Source organism: Strix aluco, chromosome 3 (genome assembly GCF_031877795.1).
Source record: "Strix aluco isolate bStrAlu1 chromosome 3, bStrAlu1.hap1, whole genome shotgun sequence".
Classification (NCBI taxonomy): domain Eukaryota; kingdom Metazoa; phylum Chordata; class Aves; order Strigiformes; family Strigidae; genus Strix; species Strix aluco.
Window position 1 is genome coordinate 130,600,842 of NC_133933.1, and position 25,743 is coordinate 130,626,584.

A 25,743-nucleotide genomic window follows, 5' to 3' on the forward strand; every position below is an offset into this window, starting at 1 on the left:
CAAGGACAGCAAAAGAAAGAAGTCTCAGTATGTACCTTAACTTAGCTCAGGAAAGCAAACCACATCTGAATATAAAAGCAAATTTATAATCTAAGAAATGCAGACTGTAACTACTAAATGGCAGACTTTACTAGAAAGAATCTCAGTGAGCAGTGAGGCTCACAAACAGGATTTTCCTATGCAAAAGGGCTACTGTGAACCTTTTAAACAGCTGCGTAGCAAAAAACCTTGGTGTTCAGTATGGATCAGATACAGGCTGGAACATTCACCATTTTTGGTTTCCACAATGTTAAAAATAAACGGAGACCATGAAGAATCACCGGATGATCTGAGTGCTGGAGAAAATGCCTCAGAGTGAGACTTAAAAGCTCAACTCCGTTTCCTTATCAATTGAGTAACTTGATTACAGAGTGTAAGTACCTCCATGGCAAGAAAGCACTGGATACTAAAGGGCTCTAATCTTGTCAGGAAAGTCGTAACAAGAACCAGCGGCAGAACTTGGACAAATTCAAATTAGAAATCAGCTACTTATTTTTAACAGGGAGATGGCACAAACTACCAAGAGAAGCGATGAGTCTGAAATTACCAGTGATGGACACTCGAGGTTGGAAAGCTTTCAAACTGTTTTTAGCCAAACATCAGTTACTAGTCTCAGTTTCAGAGTAAATGATTAAAATTTAAAGGCTTGTGATACAAGGCATATAAAACATATCAGAGGAGGCAATTTAATTGTCTGTTCTCGCCTTAAATTTTATGAATCTCCAATATGTTAACATCATTCTACTTCTATGGACCAGGAAATTAAAGAGGGAGGAGTAAGTTTCAAGTTCAGTAAGTTCCCTCTTTCTCAGACTGCTGTACTTACCACTAAACAGCACCGCTCCATCAAACAGATGGAGCCCCCATGAAATGCAAACAGTCAGAGAATGACCAACTACGATGTCTGGAAACCGTGCATAATACAACTCAGTTGAGAAAACTGTGATCAGCTACTTACCTCTCCCATCTGCGGCATGAAAAATCACTATTAGCTTAACTAACTAGTTCTTATTCTGTGTAAACACACTTATGACATTCATGTTTATACTACCAAGAGCAGCAGCATGCACTACCACCCAGCCAAGAATCTTCAAATACTTTATGAACGTGAAAGCATCTCAACAGCCCTGAAAGGATTATTTTCATATTACACACTGGAACACAGGCAAGTCAAGAAGTTTGCCCTGGGTCATAAAATAAAGACCTATGACAGAGCCTAGAAACGAGAGCCCAGCGCGATCTCATTGCCAGGAAGAGCTTTCCTTTTCCACGTTTGAGCACTACTAACATGTCAGAGCTGCCACAAACCCAGTTGCTCCAACTCCAAAACCCTGCCAGTTAAATTACAAAGAGATTTCTAGTGAAAGCTGACATTGTAATCACAGAATCTGATCATGGGCAGAGAAACTGTCCAAAATAAAGGTCAGAATAAATATCCAAGTAGAAACAGCGCTTGTATTTTATGAACTAACTAAATGCTTTCTACTTCCATTAGTATTACAGTACTACTGGAAGAACAAAAAGCAGATTCAGTGCTTGCTTCAGAGCTCATAAGAAATGGGCAGCTCAAAATGCAGGAAATGACTATATGCTACACTTCCCAATTGATAGGGCATAGGCTTATCAGAAGAATAAAACTGGCTGTTCACAAGGCTGACTGAAAGAGTAGCCTACAGTATTGTTTCAGTAGTAGGAGTTGTTTTACTGTTGAATCTAAAATTCAGTAATTAATTTTTTTTTTTTTAGAAAGTGAAAAGAAAATAAGGCTTCTTAAATATTAAGTTCAAAAGTGGGGAGAAAACAAATGACAGGAATTCAGGGCAAGTGAGATTCAGCTGGGGGTACAGCCAAACATAATTAATATATTTTGTATGCCTGGCTTGTAAATGACTTCCCTAGCCCAATGTCAAGATCTCATCTACCACCACAGCAGTGAACAGGGTTCACATCAATTTAAAACAACCTAAATAGATATCTTACATGTATGGAGAACAAAAGAATGCCACCTTTATGCACAAAGCAGGTAAGAAAATTTGTTTCCTCAAGCTGCAAGAAACTCTTCACTAGATCTGGAAACAACACTCCACCCATTGGGCAAATAGTGACTTGCCAACATATCATGGACATATACCGAAAAGTTAGGTCTTTGTCAAGCCATACTACAGAAGTCATTTTGGTGTGTATGTACACACCACCTGATGAAAGACCATGCTTCGTACTAAGTTTCAGGCTAGTAACTGCACTGAAACCAATATGGAATGATAAAGTAAACATTCATAGAGGAATTCTGTAGGAGAAAGAGTTAACTGACCTTCCATACCTTCTGGTTGGCTGCACAGGAAAGATAAAGCAGAATACACTTTGTCAGAAGCACTGCACTACAGCAGTTTCCAGTCTTAAGAGTAGTCTTTAGCTTCAGACTCTGCATGTAGCTTTGATTGGAAAATCTGCACACCGACAGTAGAATAACCAGTCAGATTTTTATTTTAATTCTTAAAAAAGCGCATAAAACCGGTAATTGTTCAACCTTTTGGTGTCTACATTAACACAGTGCTGAATCAAAACAAATAACAAACATGCATGTGCATTCCTGAGATAGATCTGAAGTCCAACACTGAAAAACTACTATTAAATGAAGCAGAAGAAAAGCTATGCAAGAGAAAAGGGCATCCCTTACAGTCTTGAGAGAAAGTTTACCCTGTAGTGCTTTTGGCCTGACAGAGAGGTAGAAAAAAAATCTAATGGATTTAAAAGCAATAAAATCAACTGAATAAATAAGGATGACAAGTGTCAAAAAACGTAAGTCAATGGAACATAGGAAATCCTCCCATCACTGTAAAAAAAAAAAAAAAATCTCATTGACTTAGGTATTCTTATCGAACACATTAGATGACCAGCCAATAAATTCCTTATACGGTTAATATATATTAATAAATCACAGATCTAGAAGTGCAATATAAATGGGGAAGAGCCAGCCGCGTTCAATTGCCACTGATTCGGTATGTGTCCTTGACTTGGACCTTATGCCTCAGTTTCTCTACTGCTAAAATACCTCTGTAAAGCACTTAAAAGATTCACAAACGAAAGTACAAAGTATTTTTTATCATAGAAGGACAGTGGCTCGGCCATAATGAATCAAATCGAAACATCAGAGCCGTACTCCACTAGCACACCACACAAGTTACGGCCATAAATCGATCACTTCTGATTAGGTTAGGCTTTACGATGCAGTAATTGCGATAGCAGCAGTTTCAGAACTGTGAAACGAGCACTTTGCTCAGCAGCGTATTATGCAGGAAGCTTTTGGTAAACCCAACTGCAACAGCAAAGAAAAGAACCATCCCAAATACAATATACTTTTTAAGGTTATCCATCAAAAAAAGCTTCTCCACATGCTTTTATGGTCACAGGCTAACCCTGTATAAGCACCTAGCTGAGTAGAAAGAGAGGGGAAGGAAAGCAATAACCATGTTTAAAGAAAGACCAGATTTCAAGTAAATTATCTCTCTTTTTAGGAGGCACAACACAAAAATAAACGTGTTTCTCACAGTTACAAGATGAAATTTTCAGTTGGCCAGCAACTACAGAGCCGACTCTCTACTTCTTGCTGTGGACCACATGACTGCCTCAATACATAAGAACATTTTACGTGCCAACTTGCAATGAAGACCTCATAGTTAATAGTTTGCAACCTCCTTTCCCCCAGAAGATCTTCAGAGTTGAGTAATAAAATTCCTCACATGATTTCAATGAGAGGGTTCACTTGTCAGAGGCTGTTTCAAGATAGTATCATATGTCAGGGAGGTGCTGTTCAGACAAAGCTTTCCAGCCTTGTGTTTTCAAGGCTTGACTGAAAATGAAAAAACTTCAGGCTATAAAGTCTGAAACTGGAGGAAAAAAAAAAAATAATCTCTAGACATTATTTTCAAAATGTGGAAATTAGCCAATTAATGAGGAGAGGAAGAAAAACTCTGATTAAAGCCCCGACAAGCCCTTGAGACCACAGACTGATTACTAGTTCTGCCGCAGACTCCATGTAGGAACCTGGGCAAGTTAAACCCTCTACAACTTGGTTTGCCACCTGCAAAATGAAAAATAACACTTTCTTTTCATATCCTGTTATTCTTGCTTGTATTCTTCCCCAAATTAAAAGCATTTGTCAAAACACTTATCTTTAGCATTAACACTGGAAATTGCATTCATAGCTAACACGCAATCCGTTTGCATGACTGAGTGTTCAAACATGAATGCTTAGTATACTTTGTACCCAGCCATCCTAATTTTATACCTGTCAGAAGGGAGCTTTAGTCAATACAGGAATATTAGTATTCTAAAATACAGTTTATTACTAATCTTATGAATAAAAACAGCTTCAGGGATATGAGTTAGACCAAAAAATATTCAAATTCTCCTCATTATCTCTTAAAAATCCCGCTACAATCATGACATTGGTCTCACTTCTTTGATAACCCACAAGATAATATTATCAGCACAGGTATAATTAAAACCCAATCCCACGAGGACGTGTATGCGGAATCCAATGCCCGCTCCATTCAAATCAGTATAAAGTAAAATCGACTTCAGTTACTTTAGAAGAAGTGTCAAAGCTGCATAAAGTTATCGACAAGAGAAACGAAGGCATGGGGGTTTTTTTGCAGGAGGATTCTTAAACTGACAGCATCCCTTCAAGTGTTTGATTTCAAATCTTAAACTCTGCAGAAGATGAAAAATATTTGCCACAGATTCCAACACTGTAATATGTATTTCTGTAGTGTCCCTAAAAGCTGTGCCCAGAAATCACTGTAAAGCACAAGTTGCTTGCTTTAGATTAAAATGTGCTGTCATTTCATGCAAATTGGTTTATTTTCTAACATACACAACCAAACATCTTCTGAGATCCCTTTATGAAAGGGACAGTACAGCGTTCTTCCTTTCTCATGTTCCAGTTTCATTAATTCTTCCAATTCCCCACCCAAACATCATGTCCTAAAGAGCCAAATTTCACCACTGCCCCACTGACATACAACAAAAAAAGCAGTCCCAAAAGTTAATGATAGAACAATTCTTGACATTCATGCTTATTAAAAATTCATTTTATTAAAAATAAAATTAGTTTTAAAAGTGAATGTCAGAACCTCACTGTTTTCCACTCCAGATACCGATGAAAAAATGTAAGTTCACTTCCATGAACTTATGGATTATCACTATAAACACTTCATAATAATTTAATTTTCAAAACACTGGACAGCCATGAACTTTTAACATCCTTTTGAAAGAGACCAGTAAGACCCACAACACAAAAACTGCCTTAGAAGTCAGGTTTCTGCCACTGACACTGGTTAGTAATTCTGTGGAATTACCAGAATCACAATGCTAGAGAGATGCACATTTTCTAGAAAGGTCAACAAATAGAAAGGAATTGCTCAAGACTGCTCAGTAGAGCAGTGAGAGATAAGCAGGCCTCATCCACACAGGATTTTCTTCAAGATTTCCTTACTACTCTTTAAAAATCCTGGAGTTTCACCTATGGTAACATTCCTATAACACAGCTGGCAGTCTGCATACCACAATGTCGTCTAGACCTGCTCTAAACAGTTGGATGACACAGGAGTAAAAATGCTGATGCCTGTTCTGGTGCTTGCACTGGTGCTAAAGGAACGACAGGAGGAAGAACAGACATCGCTGAGTAAAACACAAGTTCCTTGTTCCTAGTCTCATGCCCAGGCTCGTCAGACAATCTGTCAACCATACAGAAAAAGTTGGGGCTGTCGTGGGGCTAGAGAAGAATCCTCACATAAGGGAAGAGAGCATTTTCAAACCCCAATTTTCAGATGCAGTATCAAACCCTGCTCTTTCACAGAGCCCGGTGCTCCCAGAACGTGCAGATAACAAATGCATCCCTGCACAGATAACATATTCCATTCCTTTCTTACTTCTTCCCTACTTCCCTCCCCCATCCACATCTCAGAGATGTTTTCTTCGCAATTTGGAAGAGAAATGGCAAAAAGGGAGATGCAAAACACAGAAATAAATTAAGTTTGTTCTCTGCCGTTGACGGATTTGGTCCTAGCATGATGGGAGAAAAAAAAAATGTTAAGAGTGATAAATCCATATATACCTACTCCAAACTACACCCGACATCCCAAGGGACCTGGTATAATGGTAAATAAATATAGATGCAGTTCCTACTAATGAGGCAGGGTACAGTAAGGCCAAAGAAAATGCAATCATCTCGGGGAAAAAAACTGCACAGGACTCCTCCTCTCCCATCCATGGAGGAAATCAAATGCCAGCTGCACCATCCCAGGAAGGAAGCAGAGTCTGTACCTGATGAGCCCTGCAGAAATGAGCTAGTCATATCACGGGACGCAAGCAGGCACTTCAGGGTTTCGCCAGCCCTCAAATCGTCTGCAGAGCACAATTCCTCTTTCCGATCCGATATATTTTACCTGGTATCATTCACGCCAACTATAGGGCTTTTTTCCACCAGTTTCTTTTTGCTCCATGCCCATTAGTTTGAGGCAGGGGCACGTAGCCTAGCGTCTATCAGATCTGCTCCGACGGTGCTCTCAAACGCGTGCCCTGGCCATCAGTTTAACGCTTTCCTCCCTACAAAGTTTAAATCATCCCAGCTTTTGTTCATACACATTTTGTACTTAAAAGCCACTTATCCCTGCTCCTAATGCTACCTGAGCAGGAGAACAAACTGAGATATACACGACTCCACAGACAAATAGCAAACACGCTTAAAATCTTCATTTCCTCTTCCTTCTTCCCTCCCCACCCCCCAAAAAAAAGCATTTTTTGTCCCTAACACGAAGGGGCTGTGAAAAACAGCACACACGACCAAGGCTTTTTTCAGATCTATCGCAAAGGAAAAAATGCTTTCCGAAGAAGTGCTCTGCAAACATACCAAGAGACACTCTTACAACTAAAAAAAAAAAATCCATCAGACAAAACTGAGGTTGAAGAACTCGGCTCGCTCTGTCTCGCATGTGTATTCCGCACCTAAAAACACTCGTCTCTTGTTTTGTTTTAACCCTGAACCAGTGCAAAACAGTTCAGCGGCATTCCACGCCACTTCCTCCAGCCGCTCCTGGGGTCAAACACACTGTTCTTCCGAAAAAAAAAAAAAAAAAAACAAACAAAAAAAACCCCACAACATCCCAGGCACGGATACAAAAGCATTTACCACCCCCCTCCCCATTTCTTCCCAAGAAGTACAAAATAAACAAGCCGATGACACCCCACCCAAGCTCTCCTCGCACATTTTGGGAATGACTTCCCTCCAGGTCCTCCTCCTCCCCCAACCCGTTCCTATGTTAAACTCTCCAGCAACAAGACACCATTCGGCTTCACGCCTTTGCCCTCCCCGAAAACCCTCTCTCAGAGCCCCGGGAGCTGCAACAGATCTCGCTCTCCTCGTCGCGCAGCCTCCCAGCCCAGGGAGCCAGCAGGGTTTGGGGGACCCGTGGCTCCCATTCCCCCCACCTCCATAGGTACAAAACACCGGGGCTCCCCTAGAAAGGAGCCCCGGGAGCCCTCGCACACCCACGGCGGCCTCTCAGGGACCCCCCCTCCCCAGCCAGGGCAGAGCTCCCCGGCAGAGCCCCGGCTCGATGCCGGGCGCGACCCTCAAGGCGCACCGGGCTCCATCCCCGCAGGGTCGGAGCCTCCCTCCTTCCTCCGCCTTCCCGGCCAAGCTACCGCCGGGCCGGGCCGGGGCAGCGCCCCCCCCGGGGTCCTGGGGACAGGGAACAGGGGCCCCCGCCGCCCTCCGCAGCCAGGCTGAGGCTCGCACCAGCCCAGCCCCAAACTCAGCGGCGAACAAAACCGAAACAACACCACCAGAGGAAAAAAAAAAAAGGCAAAAAAAAAAAAAGCACCCACCCAGGCTGAGGGGACTCCGCCACCACGAGTCCGTCTCCCCGCCCCCCCCCCCCCCCAACCGGGAGAGGGATTTGAAAAATAAGAATGAATAAATAAATGGCAGGAACAACGATGGAGGGCTCTTCTTTAAAACCCAGAGGCTGCCCTGCCCTCCCGCAGACCCCCGCAGCAGCTTCCCAGGGACACCTTCCTCCTTCCCCGCTCCGGGGGCGCCGAGAAGACGCGGAGCCACCCAAAGCCGCGGCTCAAACTCTGCCGGCGAGCGGCCGCCCGGGCTGAGGGGCTGCCCCTGCCCGCCCCCGGCCGCCCCCCGCCCCGGCTTCCCCCCCCCCCCACGCACATCCCACGCTGTGAGGAAACCCGCTCTCCGGCGCGACGAAACTCCCCCGCAGGCAGCCGCGGTGCCGGCTGAGGGGGGACCCCCTTCCCGCTCCCCCTCCCTCCCTCCAGCCCACCCACCCGCCCGCCCCCTCCCCTCACAAGCGCCGCTCTCGCCCTCCTCCTCCCCCCACCCCCCCCACCCCCCGCCATCCTCCTCCTCCTCCTCCCCACAAGCAACACTCACCTCTGGGTGCTGGCGGCGTCTCCACCTCACCATGTAACGGCAGGAGTGGGGGGGTCCCCCCGCCCGCCCCCCACCCCAGCGTGAGGGGAGATTAACGGGGGCGCAGAGGGACGAGAACAATAGGGGGGGAGGAAATCCCTCGGCCGCCGAACCCCCCCTCCCCAGCCCCCCGAGGACAAGGGGCCCCCTCCCCGCCTGTCTCTCCTCCTGCCGCTCCCTCCTCCTGGCTGGCTCCCTCTTTCTTTTTTTTTTTTTTTTTTTTTTTTTTTTTTTTTGGCTCAATCACACCAGACTGACTGTCTTTGTCTGTCTGACAAGCGCCATGTTGATATCAACATCCGAGCTCCCACCTGCTGCCGCCGTGAGACCCTGGGACTTGTAGTTCCCCCCTCCCCAGGGTGACGGGGAGAGCCGCCGCGCGTAAACTACAACTCCCGGCATGCCTCGGGCGCGCGGCACGCCGGCGGCGCGCGGGGCGAAGCTCGGGGCGGACTACAGCTCCCGGCATGCCTCGGGAGGCAGGGGCGGGCTCCACCATGACTTCATCCTGGGCGGGGGGGCGATGGGACTGCAAATCCCATAATGCCTTGGGGGATGGAATAGGGGGGAGGCCAGGGGCCGGGCAGGAAGGTGGGGGCAGGATTGTCCCGGTAAATAGAGCCGGGTGAAGCATGAAGCTGGTGAGTGCGGGGGGTTGGGGGCGCGGCGAAAAGGGGGGAGGTACCCAGGATCGCCCCCTGGGCTGCGGCAGCTTTAGCGCGGCCGGGCGTGAGGGGAAACTGAGGCGGGGGGGCGGGGGTGGCTCTGAGGGAGGCGGGCCCAGCGCTCGGCTGTTAAACGGTCGGTGGGGAGCTGCCGGCTGAGGGGAGGGCACCGGGGGAGGCTCGGGCGGGTCGGGGTTAGGCACAGGCCTAGGCAGGCGGCTCTCCTCAGGCCTGCTCGCGCCGCGCCCCTTCCTCCACCCCCCGCCCCAGGGGTCTGTCCGGGTGTGGGTTTTAGGTCGGATGAAACATGGGTGGGATTCAGGAGGAGGAGGAGGAGGAGGAGGGTGTTTCGCAGCCTTCCTACCCGTAAACGCGAGTCTCGCTGTGGAGCAGTGCTGGAGCTAGAGCGCTGCACGTGTGGCTTCTACTGGGTTGCTCTAGGAATATTAATAAATCCCCGTGGTTCATAATAAAATCGTTTTCCATCGGCGGTATGACTCTAATACGGGTAGTTAACCGATAAGAAAATCAGCCTGGCATACCTTTGGCAAGGGTGCACTGTGCTTCTGACAAATATTTTGGTTCTGATATTACAATCTTCTACAGTGAAAGTTACCCCTATTATTGGTCTCCTCTCTAGATTTCCCTTTTCAACTATTTAAGTTTCCCAGAGACCTTGGATTTAGCCACTACTTTATTTTCCAGGAAGAATTTCCCTGTTTCACATCATGTGCTGCAATTCTTTGTCTGGAGGTGAAAACCAAAGCAAGTTTCAAAATACCTGAGCATAACATTTGATTTGTTTAACCTGAAGTTACACCGTTGTGAAATGTAAGATTGTCTCTGTTTTGTGACTGAGCAATTTGTCTTGAGGAAGCTTCATAGAAGTGAACTTGGATTCTGAGCTTGTTTTGAGACTTCCACTAATTCACAATCTGTGGTGTAACTGTGTAAAATTAAATCAGTAGGCAGGTGGCCGGAGAGCTTGATCCTGCATAATCTTACGTATGCGATTCAATCTCTCTGCATGGATGAATACTACCAGTGGGACAACTGTACAGAGCTAAGCACTTCTGGATGTGATTGTGGAGGCTGATATAATGCAGGGGGGTAAAAGCAAGCTGAGAAATCTCTAAATGAAGACCATAGTGGAAATGCAGAATTCTTTTAATGTCTAAAGTCTTGCGTAGGGGCAGGGAGAGGGAAGGGGTTGGGGGAGCGAATACAAGCTGTCTGAAATCTGTATTGTAACATTTTTAGACCTGTGTGTAAGTTTGAGGACTGAGGATCATAAGACCAGATTCTTCATCTTATGTTTGTTTGGAACTGTGTCTGAATCTTGGGGTTGTGGGGGGAGAAGATGGATGCTATTTCATCTTCTTTTTCTCATAAATTTGGGTTGAATTTGGAAGAACAAGGTAGCGGTGATGGACTCCAGACGTGATTCAGAATCCAGTGAAAATGTCAGATTCCCACAGATTCGAATCTGCTTTGGTCCAGGCAAACCCAGTTGCTAATTTCCCCCTAGATTTTAAGCTAGCGTGTGATATTAATACTGAAAGAATGCACTGCAGTGTTTGTTGGCTTCAGTTGGAATTCAGAGCACTAGGTTTAACCTGCAAGATTTTGACTGTTTTGGAGCTGCTAGCGTGAGACATCATCTCTTTTCTCTGTCACACTGCCATCCATGAGATCACTAGAGACGCTCGGAGCTGGCGAGCGCTCAGTGTGAACCAGATGTCTGCTGAGAGCCTGCCTCTGCGAGGGCCTCAGCATCTGGAATTAGCCCCTCATCTTGACCTCTTTGTGCCCCACTTTGTCAAACTTTCATCCGATTTACAAAGCCTGCCAAGGAAGTTGTGAGCTGAGGTGAGCATATTTAACACAAGTGTTTTTCAGTTAGGAGATGAGGCACCAGCCTTTAGCCATAAGGGAATAAAGATAGAAGCAAACAAATCTTAGAGCAAAAAGGACTTGCATTTTAGTCTGGTCAGGAATATTAGTGACTGGGATCTCTGGATTTGTTTTAAACAGTAACAAGTACGAACTGGGTGGAAATTATCACACTTACAGTATATATAGAGACATATATAGTGCAGACACTCTGATTCTTGGATTCCTAATCTAAAATTCTAACAGCGGTACAGGCCCAGAAATGTCACCTGTGCAAATAGCTGTATAGCATATATGAATTGCTTTATTTTTTTTTTTTTGTAGTCACTTTACTTGAATCTGGTAGAAAGAGTCCATTGACTCCCAGGAATCCATTTACCACAGCCTGACAGCCACAGATATAGATTATTTTAGATGCTTTTAAAGAAGAAAAAAGGAAGATTTTTCCAGTTAACTTGTAGATGTCAGGGTCATGATCCTATTCATGATTTTTAAAAAAGCAAGAAAGTGTTTTGCTGATAAAAGCGGTGATATTTCATTGCCTTTTTTAATCACCGATAGTTTAAAAGCTACAAAAATAGTTTAGATCGTATTTTTTTCATTTATCATTATTTACTTGGATTTATAGCTTCAGTTGTCGAAATTCTGGTCTGGTGAGAACTTAATTTCACATGTGAATTTGTATTTGTGAATAAAACAACTGAATTCCTTGCTTGTATACTCCCTTCTTCCACCAGCATGGCTTTTCATGTTTTTTTTAAAATTTGCTAACAGCAGGCAAAATGTAATGTTGTTCCTTAATAATTAAGGTGTTGTGAATTTAAAACAAAAGTCTTTGTGATTTTTTTAATTTATTATTTGGGGCTTAGTAGCTTTTTAATATTTAAATATAATTTAAAACAGGTTTTTGATGAATGTATGTGAATAGACTCCTTGGGAGTTGTTAATCCAGACAGTTGCAGTCCTGTGCTAACATATTGTGAGCAGAGGTAGAAAATGAAATGATTCATCTACCTTCTTTCCGCTTTTGTAGAGTGAAGTCTAGAAAGCGAGCAGAAGGTATAAATGACTTAGAAAATGACTTAGTCTGGTTTTAGTGCAGTGCATGGCCATCCAACTGATATTTTTCATCTTAATTGACCAAAACCTGAATTTAAAAGCTAACATTTGACCATCTGAGTGTTGCTGTGCCACCAGATGCCCAGACTTGGGAGATGCAGAAATTTGTATCCAAGATGCAAAATCTCCTTTCTTGCAATCCCCGAAGAACCATCCAATTCCTTGTCAAAGAAGAGAAACCCTCATGCGGAGGTGGCCCGCTTTATTCAGACATTTAAATTTCTAATCCCGCATTTTAAAGCTGGCATTTTTATTCACTCCTCTTCTTATTCAAAGCTTCAGCTGCTCCTGTGCCTCGTTAAATGTTTGCCACTCTCCATACAAGAGGTGACTGCATCTCAATGATGCTGAAGTGCCCCCGTACATAACCTGCTTACTGGCTCATTAAGCTTGCAAAGCATTTGGGATTTCTCAGTACACAAACCCTTCCATTCAGGTATGGTTGTCCATTCCCTCGTGTTTCCTGTTTGCCTTTAGCAAGACAAAAAGCAGGTGAGAGCATGCCCCAGAGCTGCTGCGGTGCACACGAGCAGCTTCCTCTGCTGGTCTGTGCCAAGCAGCCGCAGAAGGTGTGGGCTGCACCTTGTTTGGTTGTTTAGGCTGGTTTCTGAAGGAAATAAAACTTGTGTTCCTGCAGGGCTTGTCTCCCTCCCTTTCCACCCCAAGTAATTACAAATCTGCTAGCCAATTTCAGCCAAGTTTTGCCAGTAGGACTGGGTTTCAAAGAAACGGATTTTCTGGGATTTTTGTGAAAATAGGTGGTTGTTAGAAAAGAGATTCTACGTGTGTCCTAAATTGGAGAGAGGAGCTTTGTCATCCTCTCAAGCCTTGTGATCAGAAAACCTTGTCTGAAGAAAATCTGCCCCTTAATACCTTGACACGAGGAAATCTCAATGAACAGACACAGATTCATAGGAAATCAGGTTTTATTCTGGTGTGTGTGAAACTACATGTTTCAAAATAAGGGGAAAAAAGGCAATTTTTGGGGGGGTGGGGTTCACTCTGTTGGTAAAGGTCATGAGTAACTCATCTTCGTATTCTTCTTTCAGTACTGCCTGTCAGGACATCCAACCTTACCATGCAATGTACTCAAGTTCAAATCCACCACCATCATGTTGGATTGTGGACTGGATATGACGTCTACCCTCAATTTCCTCCCGTTGCCCCTGGTTCAGAGGTATGTTCTGCAGCCTGTAAGCACTTAGTCTGTGTCTTCTTGGGTTGCAGTTGGAGTGCTCTGCATGAAATGGTGTATTGGAAGGAGGGAGGGGATGAGTACAAATGAACAGCATCATCTGATATCATAAATAGACTTTGTTCACTTAAAAATTCTCTTTATCAAAATAACGTCCTTTGGCTCACTAGACGGAAGACATTTTATGGATTTATTGATTGGTTTTTCTAGATAATTTATTCTAAGCTTCAGTAAAGTATTGCTGCAACTGCTCAGCACAAGTGAGGTCACATATCTGTCATCTTTCTGGCTTCTTCATGCAAGATGAGATAAATGGGTAACTGAGATGGAGCGCGTGGAGCCCAGCAAGTACTGTTTAACCACTGTCTTCTCAGGCTTTTCTTCAGAGCACGGACTAATGCAAAGAAAAATAGCACTTAACAGTCCTCGTTAGTTGACTTGATGGTATAATTGTTCCCTTTTAAAAATTAAATAAATAAAAGGGCAGTACAGCTGGGCAGAGGAATGAAACAGCAGTGAAACAAAAGTAAAGTCTAGAAGAGAATCCTGAGATCAAGACTCCCCCTTCTGTGCCCTCACTACAAAGTCATATTTTCCCAGGTTTTTGGATGAATTTGGATATTCAGTTAGGGTGACTTATGTCTTGCATAAATGGAATAAATTGCAAAAATGAGGTGTTGGGAGGGTGGGAATGAGTAACTCCTGGTGATGGGAAGCAGCAGGAGTTTTTACAAAAGCCATTTAGTAACTTCGATCCACGAGGAAATAAGTGAGGAACGTGTCTGGGTTCAGGGAAGGCTTGATTGAGAGGGGAAGAATATGATTGGGAAGGAGAGTTTCCTAAGTGACCTAATGAGATTAAAACAGTTTGTCCAGCACTTCCTATGATTTGTTATTTTTTGGAGAGGAAAAGAATAGACAATGCTTGCATTGTTCTGCAAGAACGTGGAGTTCAAGATCTGCTGTAGAGCAGGCAACAAATGCCTTAAGACTGATCAGTATGATAGTCAATTTTTGTCCTGTTCCATAATGCCATTGCTAACTACAACATTTAGGGGCAGCAGCAGATTTTAAAGGGATCCAGAAAATTTGGGAAATCCAGGTACAGACAGAATTGCCTTGCATTTGCTTTCTCTCACTCCCTAAATTAAAAGGAAATTGAGAGAGAAACAAGTAGCAAAATTAGGTGATTGAACAAAGGCTTAAGAGGTTCTTTAGAACTGCAGGCATCAGCGCTCTCCGGGGATATGCCAGCTTTGTCTGCTGATAGCAGACCCTGGGAATGAACAGCCAAATTGCAGGTCACAACCTGGAATTCCCCACGTACCTCCAGAATGTCTGCACTAAAATGACTAAAACTCAATAAGAAAGGATGTCAGATTTGACCCCTGATGGCCCAGTGGAATCGGAGCAAACAGTTGGATTTAAATCCAATCAATCTTGTCGTAAGGTGATTGAACACCCCTTACAGCAAGGATTGTCCTAAGCACATGGACTTGGGCAAGAAATTGATCTCTTCAGTACTCTACAAAACAGATGTCCTGCAGGGAGTTGTGGAAATGAGTTAGAAACTTGAGGAGGAATGTGACTGCCACTAAAAAGTCCTTATCTCTCCATAGTATTCATAGTTGTGCCATTATATATTAGGTCTCCGTTACCATGATGTCTAAATACCTCTGAGATTCCAAAGCATATTATCAACATAACACGGCCAGGTGATAGAGAGCTGACATTATCATCAGTGTCCAGGTGAGCGACTACAAGAAGGACTGCCTGAGGTCTTGTGTGAAGCACAGAGCGGCTCAAGAATTTGAACATAGGTCTGTCAGATCTTAGGTTATTACCAGCTGCATGTCCTCTCAGAACCAAATGTGCTGCTTCTTGCAGCTGGGCTGAGAGGGACCCATGTGAAATCTTAACCAGAGAGGAGCTATGCTTCTCTCTGCTGTCTTTAAACCAGAGATCCCCAAAGTATAATCCAGGAGCCACTTGGGTTCTGCAAGTCTCAGTATGTGGTCTGCAAAGGTACCCAAATTTTTACCTCTGTCGAGCATAAAGGTATGATATTACAGAGGATCTTTGCTATGCAGCTAAATCCTGTGTCGTACCTGGCACAGGACCCTCCTTGAGCAAACATTTTGAGAGCCTGTGCTTTAATCTATAAGAGGGGAACGTGCTGTAGTGTTTGTGTCATTAAAGGGACTGGACATTTTTTAGGGTTCTTTGCTCTTCAAAAAAAGCCGGTCAAAGGGTATTTATATTCCACCTTGTCCTGGAAATGGCAGTCCCTCTTCTCACTAGCCCATGGAGCATGTGCAAAGTACCTGCAGTTGCCAAACGTGTTATGCCAGTTCATGTACTTTGAAGGAGGTTTGTCAACTGAAATTTTCTCCCCTGTACCAAAGTCAAATGCAAAACGGTAAACTGAACATGTGGGAAGCTCTTAACCTTTCCTGTCTAGCCATGACACAATTGCTCACATTATTTATGGGACAGTTCTAGCTATTTTGGATTAATCAATCACTCTGTTACAATGTCAAAACTATGTCAGCAGGAACTGTGTTACTTCTCGGCTTCAAGGTAAAGAGTCCCTTCTGTCCTGTGTTGCTTATTCCACTTTTACCCCCACACAAGTCCTATCTGCTAATTTTGCCTCTCTTGACAAGACTGTATACTCTTCAGTGGATGCCAGGGTTGGTACAAGTCATGAATAAGGCAAACAATGTACTAGGCTAAATTAGGGGGAGTGGGACCAGCAGAAATTTATTCCTCTCTGCCTCGTGCTGGTGAAACCACAGTTTGGATTCCCACTTGAAGAGAGATGCTGAGAAACTGGAGAGGGTGTCCAGGGTGCTCCAAGATGGTCAGGGTCCGGAGCCCATGACTACACAGAGAGGTTGAGAGAGCTGGACTTGTTCAGTGTGGCAGAGAGGAGGCTAGACAGGGAGCTAACAGCCACCTAGTCTGCTTCAAAGGAAGTTCCAGAGGCAACCGAGCCAAACTCTTCTCAACAGTGGCAGGCAGTGTAAGGGGCTAGTGGCCACAAATTGTATCTTGGGAGGCTAGGGTTTGACATTAGCCTCCTGGTGATGAAGCTTTTCTTAGCACTTTCTCCCATCGCCAGAGAGGCTCTAGAATCTCATGCTCCAGGGATTTGCAAGACACGGCTGAGCAAAGCTGTGGCTGACCTGATCTAGTGCTGGCTTTGAGACATTGGACTGCAGACCTCCAGATGTCCCTTCCAGCCAAGCTTTCTGTCCTCCCTTATCTGTCAAAATTGTTGCATATCAGAGTGGTTTGTTCTTGCTTTTTCCAGATTTCTTTTAGTCTCTCTGCACCAGTTCTATTCAGCCCCCTCAGTCTCCAAAATACTGCTCTTAAGTTGTGCTTTTGAATGTGTCAGTGGGGAGTACATTTAGCCACTTCATCTTTTCTATCATCTGACTACTTCTCTTTACCCTCAAAAGGGGGTTGCACTTCTCTGGCATAGCTTCTCGATGACATATCCTTCTGCTGTCACCCTTACCTTCTGTCTTCACTCCTTGAGTCTTAGATTTCCCCATTTTCCTTCCTTGTGACCTTCTGGAGTGCCAGTTAGAATTTATTCTTCTATGCTGATGTTAGTCTGAATACAGCAGTCCTCTGAGCCCTTGAATCACTTCCTATTTTCAAGACCTGAAATTTCAAAGCCGTTATAGCATATAAGCATGTCTGTCCGTAGAGCTTAGTGCACACCGCTTGCAGATTTCATTGCGACCGGGTTCTCGAGTTCTGTCTCCAAATCTGAGGTTGTTGCAGGGCTTGGTTCTGTGTGGGTCGAATTCTCTTGTTTCCTCAACTTTTTCTTTTCTCTTCTGGATTTCTGTAGATGTGCTTGAATCTGGGCAGACAGTGAGTTTAGAGCTCAGTTGTAGGCTCACCCAAAAATCAAATGTGACTGTGAAGTATAAATATGTCTTTCCAGTTATGGTAGCAAGAAATGCTGCAGCAATTACTACTGTAAACTCAGGATTACAGCATCCACTTTGACTTTTCTTTATTAGCATTTGAAATACTTAAAAAAAAGGGGCCCTACCATTGCTGAATGTTACCAGACCTGCCAGCTTAAAGCATGCAGTTTGCAGCAAAACCTCCTTGTCCCTTTGTCTTTCCAACCCAGGTAAACACACTGTACAGCTCTTAGTGTGGGTCTTCAGGGTGAGACCTAAGCGTGAAACCAATAAAATCACAATCTCTGTGTCTATAAATGACTTGGTCCAGAGCTTTGGGCTCTCCCTGCCATTGCCAATGGGAGTATTTGTCTGTCGTCTTCTATCCCAGTGCAGTTTTATGCTGCTTTTTTTACTGTTTCAGGCATAGAGTTTGTTGCTGCCCTAACTTCTTCTGTTTATACAGCCAGTTTCACCACAGGGCAACATAAGCAGCACTGAGCCTTTTTGAAATTCTCACCATAAATGACTAAAATCAAATTCCCTGCATGTGTCGTCCTCTTACTCTTTTTACTTATAAGTGTCATAGTCATGATTTGTAAAAGTCATTTCAGTTGAACACTTAAACAGTGAAACTGTCTGTCTGTTTTATTGAGATTGTTAGTTCCCCGAGACAGAAATGGTGTTCTCTTCCTGTGTGACACCAGACAGAAGGTCTATGCTTAGTGACTGATAATGATATAATTCATATTGCAATATTATTTTTTTTTTCTCTTTCTGCAGCCCCAGGCTGTCCAAACTCCCTGGTTGGGTTTTGAAAGATGGAAGCACGTTTCTGGACAAGGTACTGTACCGATGGTTAGAATTTTCTTGCCGTGCAAAAAGCTACCTGACAGGTTAAGGAGTTTGTGCTGCAGGAACAATACTTCCATGCTGACTCATCGCAAAGGTTTCAATGTGTAGTCTTACCAGCCATGATGTCCTTGTAGAGCAGAACGTTTTGAAACAAAATGCTAACAGCAACTCTGAGGCTTTCAGTCTTCAGAGGTAGCCTAGCTTTTTAAAAAAATCCTCTCAAAATGCAGAAATCATCAGTATGAATATTTTCTTATTTCATGGAACTCCATAAATAATAGTGCTTTGCCTTCTTAGAGTGCCTTTTATTCAACAGCCTCACTTTTCTGACAGTAAAGCTTCATAGCATGCTTATAAATGAGGTTGGTATCATACCTTTTTTTAGGCAGGAGAACTATGAGAAAGTGAATGGTTTGCCGATGGGAGGTCTCTCATAGAGGAAAAGCGTGTCTTTGGCCTCTGAAATCAACATGTGTTCTGCTGCTGGACATAGCAGGGAGGATATTATCTCTGGGCTCCTAATTCTAAGACACAGGACTTACTCAGCTACATGAGAGACACCGAATTTTTCTTTTTTCCCCCCCTTTTTATTACATTAGTTTTGTAGGCAGAATTTATCCAGGGCTTCAACCAAAACTAGGCACTGCAGCATCCAGCTTGATCTGCCATAGGGGAACAATGAACACAAAAATATGTCAGATGTTAGTAAAATAGGCAGATACATTTCAAATGTGTGCAGCAATAGGTATCAGTAGAGAAAATACTGTTTTAATAGACTGTTCTCTGACTATGTGAACATTAAAGGAAAACAGTAATAACAGTTGCTTTTGTAGAGGACTTTGAGGTGGACAAAATGGATTGATCTGATTTTTACAGGCAAGGGAGCTGAAGATCATAGATTAAAGACCTGATTTTTCTTCTCATTGGAGACAAAAGAAACTGTATAGGCAGCATTTCCGTTAGTAAAATAGTAACAACTCTATTCAGAACACATGCTAACTGGCAATCGCAGAGCCACAGAGGCTCAGTGACAGGAATGGAGTTGCCCAGTTTGAATTCCCTGGAATTTGTTTCTCCTGAACCCCAGCCTTGGTCTCAGAGCTTTGGACTCCATTCTGTCCAAAGAGCGGGTAGGCTGTATATATTTTTATATGTGATATACTTACATTTCTGTGGTGCTGCTGCAGCAGTGTGTGCTCAGGAGAAATCTTCAAACTCGCACAGTGTCAATGGAAATCGTGTTAAAAATTCAAAGGCAGCATCTCTTACCTTCACCTTGACCATTGTAACTGCATGGAATGGTAAATTCTTTGACCTGTGCTGGAAAAAGGCAAGGGAAGGAGTCAAAGGGGGATGTTTTATCATGTTGGGTGGACATTCCTGTTATAGCACTCTCTGGATGACAGTTATAAAACTTAAGTCCTGGAGAGGCATTGAAATTTGCTGCGATCTAGTTTTAATCATTTTGAACTCCCTTGAGATGAGGTTAGGAGACTTCTGCCACTAGATGTAATTGCTCATTCATTATTAGTTGGCAGGTGCACTGTAATTATTAAGAATTGGATTCAATTTTTAATTCTGTCAGTCTGAAGGTGGCTGAGACCACTCGCTTTGGGACAAGCAAGAGAAGCATCCACAGGAGAAGGCAGAGTGGGAGATAGGTAGCCTGTGAGGTGTGTTAGGACTAGAGTTGGGAATATTTTTGTTCCATACATAATCCTGAAGAATGTGACTTCTCATGTGACAAAGATTTCTGATGTCAGCCTTGGAAAAAAAAGGAAGAAAATAGGGGACTAGAGATCCATTAGAGAGAAATCGAACAAAAAGTGCCACATGGAGCTTAGATACCCAAAAGGTGTTTCATCAGATGCTGTGAGGCAGAGGCTAAAAATTGTATTCTGCTCCTAATAAGACAGAAAAGGTTTGATGTTATTTGGAACCAAAACTAAATTCCAAACTTGTAAGATAGCCAGGGTGCTATAAGGGTGCTGTGCACACCTTCCAGGTCAGGAGAGCAGCAGTTCTGGGAAGAGTGGTCTTCCTGACCCACTTTTCAATTCATACTTTACTCCTGATTCTGGTAGACAAAGTCAACGTGGATTGTTACAGGTTTCCCAGCCAACACATCTGCAGTTGGGAGAGCAGAGAAAATGCAGCTTTGCAGGACAGCACCTCCTTGATGACCCCAGCAAAACCAGTCAGTGGTTACTGGGGTCCCTTTCCTTACCTCCCAGAGTGTTCTCTCTGTTCCTCCAAACAAGCATCTGATCCCTTGAAGTACCAAGCAGCCTCATCTTGCATGAAAGCCATTTCAGCAGATCTGCTTGCAGCAAATTGTATCTAGAAGAGGGGATAAACATAATGTAGTAACGGGCTGGAAATTACCTGCGATAAGGTTTTGAAAGTGCAAAATCTGCTGCGTTGGAGTAACATTGCATTGTATTTTTGTGTCTTCTCTGTTGATGTGCTTTTCTTACAGGAACTAAAGGAGTGCTCTGGCCATGTGTTTGTAGACTCCGTGCCTGAGTTCTGTTTACCAGAGGTGAGTTTAATCAAAGCCTTACTGAGAAATCTGACTCCATTCAATCATGTGGGAGAAACTTGCTAAATTATTATTATTAGATTCATGCTAATTTATCAGTACTCACAATACTGCTAAAACATCTGTGCTGTTAAGGTGCCTCTAGTATCTATGACACTGGAAAAAGGATGGAAACAGCCCTTTTCGACAATGGTTTTGGGAGATCTGGTAGGTCTCTGAGCAGATCAATATCTCACAGAAGAATAAGACTTAACTGTCCCTTTTTATGGACCTTGCAAAGACAATATGACTGAGCTGGACTTGATTATGACAGGATACATGTGCTGATCTAGATAAGGGCAGTGAATGAAGACAAGGAAGGCTGCTTGTCTCTAACCACAGATGCATGACCTGCCTAGTGGAGCTCCCCTGGGGAGCCGACCGTGTGGTTAAGTCACTGTTTGATTCTGCTGGGCTGCAGTCAGATGTGCTGTTCTGCCGGCAGCAAATTTAGGTTAAAAAGTTTTGCTGCCTTCTTAGCTATTCATCACTGCCTCTTTGAGGGAAGAACTGTACCTTCACATTCACTGACATAACTGCAAGTGGCTGCTTCTCAAGCTGGGTTTTTTTTTTTTTTTTTTCAAGACTATTGAAAATGTTTGAATTAACTGAGCTTACCTGACTGATCAGATTAACAGTGTATGTAGGAAAGCTGAAGAAGTAAAAAGCTGAGCGGAGAGTGATGGGGGTGAATGGTGGGGAATAGTCTGGGAATAGTATCCTCTTTCCTCAGCTGTGTTCAGACTGTGATAACATCAGTTCTTTCATTTCATGTTGGGATGTTTTCTCTGTCTTTCAAAGATAGAGATGATTGCTTTTGGGCAGCGATTTTTTTTTTTTTTTCCTTTCTGCCTGACCTTGTTGACAGGAAGTACAAAACATTCCTGGAAGGTGGTTGTCAGCTTTCTGGGGTTCTGGCAACAGCACTTCTGATTGTTGATTCCACAAAACTCACCTCTTACAGCTTCTGACTATTGTCATCTTGATTCTTTGAAGCAAGTTAACAGCTTTGTTAATAGTTTTGGCAAGTGGTATCAACAGATCTGTGTGTAATTGCTTGTTTTCCCCAACTGGAATGGATATAATCCAATCAGACAAAAAAACCCCAAAAACCCCTAATAATTCTGAGTTCTTGTGAGCTTTCTGGTTACTGTCCTGTGGAAGGGAGATATGTAGGAAGCATCTGTATGTCTAGAAAGTGCCATTATGGCCCAGATCTTGGGAAGGATTGAGTTTACATTTTGGATTCCATTCAGAATTGAGGCCATGCACAGGAATGATAATCTGCTGGGGTTTAGGGTGCTTCAACTAGGCTTTCTGGTTACTTTGTTGGGCTGGAAATTACCCACATGTGTAGCTCTAAATATGACTGATGGGAAGTTGCTGCTTCGTTATACCAGTGTCATCACTGAATCTAACTCTGTTTTCCAGCAGTCCATGGTACAACTAGAAGACAGCAACCAGCCACGCATGTCACCCTTGTAGGGACTTTACAAATGGCCTCTCAAATGCTTCGGTTCCCAAAGTTCTCAACAGATGCCAAGTCTCCTCTGCGAGCTCAAGGAGCAGATCCTCTGGTGATGCACAGCTCGCATCTCTAGCTTCACAGGCTCCCCTGTCTGGAGGAGGGTTCAGGTGTCATGGCCAGCCAAATGCATCAGCAGAGTAGAAATATGTTGCTGGTGTTTGGCAGCGCAGTGTAAGGAGCCTGTGTGAAAGAGGCTTTGTCTTCTTCTTTGTCTCCTTTTTGTCTCTTGCCATGCCACTTATTTTGAAGAAAGTTGTCTGCAAAAGCAGTTGGTTTGAGAATCACAGTATCACTTCCAGGAACACCATTGCCAAAGAAAGCCAAGTTTTGAATGGAATCCAGAAGCCACAAGGTGATAAGAGGCTGTCTCAGCAGCAGAGTACACTTCCACATGTCAGAGTGCAGGGTGCAGCCCTCTCTTTGCTTGGCAATCTTCTGGTCTCTCTCACTTCACATTCAAGAAACATTTTTAGACCTCTTCAGTTCATAGGCCCTTTTAGTGAGATTGCCGCAAGTCCCAGGGAAAATTATACTTTATTTTGGTTTTGACACCCTTTTCATCCTATTAGTAAATGCTTCTACGATGCTGAAATGTGGGATGCTTAAGCTTGTCAAGTGGTAGTCTGTATCCTCCTGATGCCGGGTTCTGCACTTTGGCTACAACAGCCCCCAGCAGGGCTACAGGCTTGGGGAGGAGTGGCTGGAGAGCTGCCAGTCAGAGAGGGACCTGGGGGGATTGACTGACAGTTGGCTGAACATGAGCCAGCAGTGTGCCCAGGTGGCCAAGAAGGCCAATGGCATCCTGGCTTGCATCAGCAATAGCATGGCCAGCAGGGAAAGGGAAGGGATCTTACCCCTGGACTCGGAACTGGGGAGGCCACCCCTCAATTACTGTGTTCAGTTTTGGGCCCCTTGCTACAAAAAGGCCATTGAATGACTTGAGTGTGTCCAGAGAAGGGCAACGGAGCTGGTGCAGGGTCTGGAGCACAGGTCTGATGGGGAGCGGCTGAGGGAACTGGGGGGGTTTAGTCTGGAGAAGAGGAGGCTGAGGGGAGACCTCATGGCCCTCTCCAACTCCCTGAAAGGAGCGTGCAGAGAGGGGGGATGAGTCTCTTGAGCCAAGGCACAAGCACCAGGACAAGAGGGAATGGCCTCAAGCTGCGCCAGGGCAGGGTCAGACTGGCTCTTAGGAAGTATTTCTTTGCAGAAGGGGTTGTTGGGCGTTGGAATGGGCTGCCCAGGGCAGGGGGGGAGTCCCCATCCCTGGAGGGGTTGAAGAGTCGGGTTGACCCAGCGCTGAGGGATCTGGTGGAGTTGAGAATGGTCAGTGTGAGGTTTATGGCTGGACTGGATGATCTTCAAGGTCTTTTCTAACCTAGATGATTCTGTAATTCTGTGACGGCTTGCTGGGCTGGGGTTCAGCTTGGGGCTGAGTGACTCCCCGTTTGATTCTGTATGGTTTGGACACAGTTGGAAACCAAGACGTGAAGGGCCAGCTTGGTAGGAGCAGGCATCAGCAGGCTCTTTGATAGCACATAGTGAGTGTATTTCTGCCTGGCAAGCTTCGTAAGATAAAAGGGTGCCCTGTCATGAATCTGAGGATGGTGTTTCACCTACTCTACTCAGCTTGGAGATCATGCCTCCAACATTAGCTGTGATCATGGATTGAAACCGTGAATGCTTAGCTATGAGTTAAGCAGCTTGTCACCAGAGCACTGTGTCAGCCCTCTGAAAGGCTGAGTGACCTACTTTCTTGCCTTTTTTATTCAAATTGCTGGACCAAGCCTTGTAATCAGATAATATGTGCTTGATGAGTGTTGAATTCCATTAGCTGCTCTATAATAACTGAGTTAGAGGTCATATATCTTGTAAATTTCTGACTTGACACCATTTGTGTTAAAGCATTACCAGTAAATATTTCTAATTAAAATTCCTTTAACAATGTGTGAAATCTTCTTTCACTCTCTGAACTGCTGTCTTAACTGTCACATCAAAACACATTGGACCCACCCGTCTGTTTTGTTGTATCCTATGAATGAGCTTAATCTCCTGCTGTAGAAAATGTGAATGATGAAGATGCCAAGCATTTAGTTTGGGAAAATAGGAGAATTATTTTAAGCATATGAATAAATACAATCTACTTTCATCTCTCTCACTCTCCTGGGGTACAGTACCATGTGCCACATAAAAATAGGAGACACTCTGCTAAATTGCTACTGCAGAAGTTTTGGTGCCTGCCCAGTGTTCCTCCCTAAGGAAGCGCACACATCAGTTCTTTGATAAAAGTCTAATCATCATGCCTCTCTTAACAGCAGCCATTTCATTACATGAAAGACAGACAAACCCAGGACATGCTTTCCTTTTCAGATTTGAGAAGGAAATAATTTTAGGGGGCTTTTAAAATAAATCTTATTAATTTAAAGGAAACATTAATTTTTGCCACAGCTGAGACATGCTCCCCCCTGCCTTCTTTTTCCTAAACTGTTTACATTCCTGCAATATAAAGGGTTTTTTTTAAAAAGTTTTTTTTTGCCGTTGCTTAAACTGCATGAAAGGGTTTACATGTTGCTTATCTCTTTCCTCTGTTTTCAGACTGAGCTGCTTGACCTCTCCACGGTAGATGTAATCTTGATCTCAAACTATCACTGCATGATGGCATTGCCCTATATCACAGAGTACACAGGATTCACTGGAACAGTGTATGCCACTGAGCCCACTGTTCAGATTGGCAGGTAAAAAGCCCCTTAATATTCTCTACTCCTCTTTCATCACTGCTAAGGAAAAGGTGTAAAGGACAATATGGGTAGAGGAGCAGTGTCTAATGTTCCGAAGAGGCTCTTAGGCAGTAGCTGAACGCCAGCCAAGTCCTTAGTGCTGCAAATGTGTTAACTCAATGTTTCCCAACCTCTGCAACCATCTGTCTTCAACTTTTGCAGCAGGTGCTTTGTGTTGAGTCCAGGCAGTGGATGTGGGATAGTAGATCTTGAGTGGACTGAGACACCTTGAGCAGCAATTGCCATATAGCCAACTTCAAACCTTGAAAAACCATGAACCAAAGATCTCTTCTGCTCCTCTCTACTCCCCTTAAACAAAAGAGGAATCACCAGTCTTCAATAATAAATGACTTTAAGATTATTGCCTTGCAGTTTTTCAGCATTTGAAATTCATGTAATCACACTTTTCTCCACATCATGGAGGGGAATTTAAGCTGGCTCCATCTCAAATGACAGTTGAGATACATAAGCTCTGAACTCCAAAGAGAAGTGCTAAGAAAAACAGCAGACACATGAGGCTGAAGTCGAAAATATAAGACGTGACAGGGCAGTCAAAAACTTAATACTTGGTCATCAAATTTGGCAGTCTTTTCTTAAAAAGTTGTCTGTTGATTGGGTAGGTCAATACCAAAGGCTGCTGGTTTGGCCCTTGATGAAGTCGAACTGGACTT

At 43.9% G+C, this 25,743-nt stretch overlaps 2 protein-coding genes across 15 annotated transcripts in view; one reads left to right on the forward strand and one right to left on the reverse strand.

Annotated features, from left to right (window-relative positions):
* The window catches only part of HMBOX1 (homeobox containing 1), a 124,891-nt gene extending 116,069 nt beyond the window's left edge, over positions 1–8,822 (reverse strand). For 9 of the 11 annotated variants that reach the window (XM_074820303.1, XM_074820294.1, XM_074820302.1 and 6 more), the window contains exon 1: positions 8,495–8,806. The gene's annotated coding sequence lies outside the window, so the exon portion shown is untranslated. Of the gene's footprint in view, positions 1–8,494 lie in introns of all 11 variants that reach the window. The other 2 variants (XM_074820299.1, XM_074820298.1) reach the window with 1 other exon arrangement.
* A 264-nt stretch (positions 8,823–9,086) lies between these two features.
* INTS9 (integrator complex subunit 9) overlaps positions 9,087–25,743 on the forward strand; it is a 74,562-nt gene continuing 57,905 nt past the window's right edge. For 3 of the 4 annotated variants that reach the window (XM_074820304.1, XM_074820306.1, XM_074820307.1), the window contains exons 1-5: positions 9,087–9,174; positions 13,260–13,387; positions 18,118–18,178; positions 20,669–20,731; positions 24,891–25,030. In XM_074820304.1, the coding sequence (XP_074676405.1) occupies positions 9,166–9,174; positions 13,260–13,387; positions 18,118–18,178; positions 20,669–20,731; positions 24,891–25,030 (401 nt within the window). In that variant the 5' untranslated portion in view covers positions 9,087–9,165. Of the gene's footprint in view, positions 9,175–9,903; positions 10,030–13,259; positions 13,388–18,117; positions 18,179–20,668; positions 20,732–24,890; positions 25,031–25,743 lie in introns of all 4 variants that reach the window. The other variant, XM_074820305.1, reaches the window with a different exon arrangement.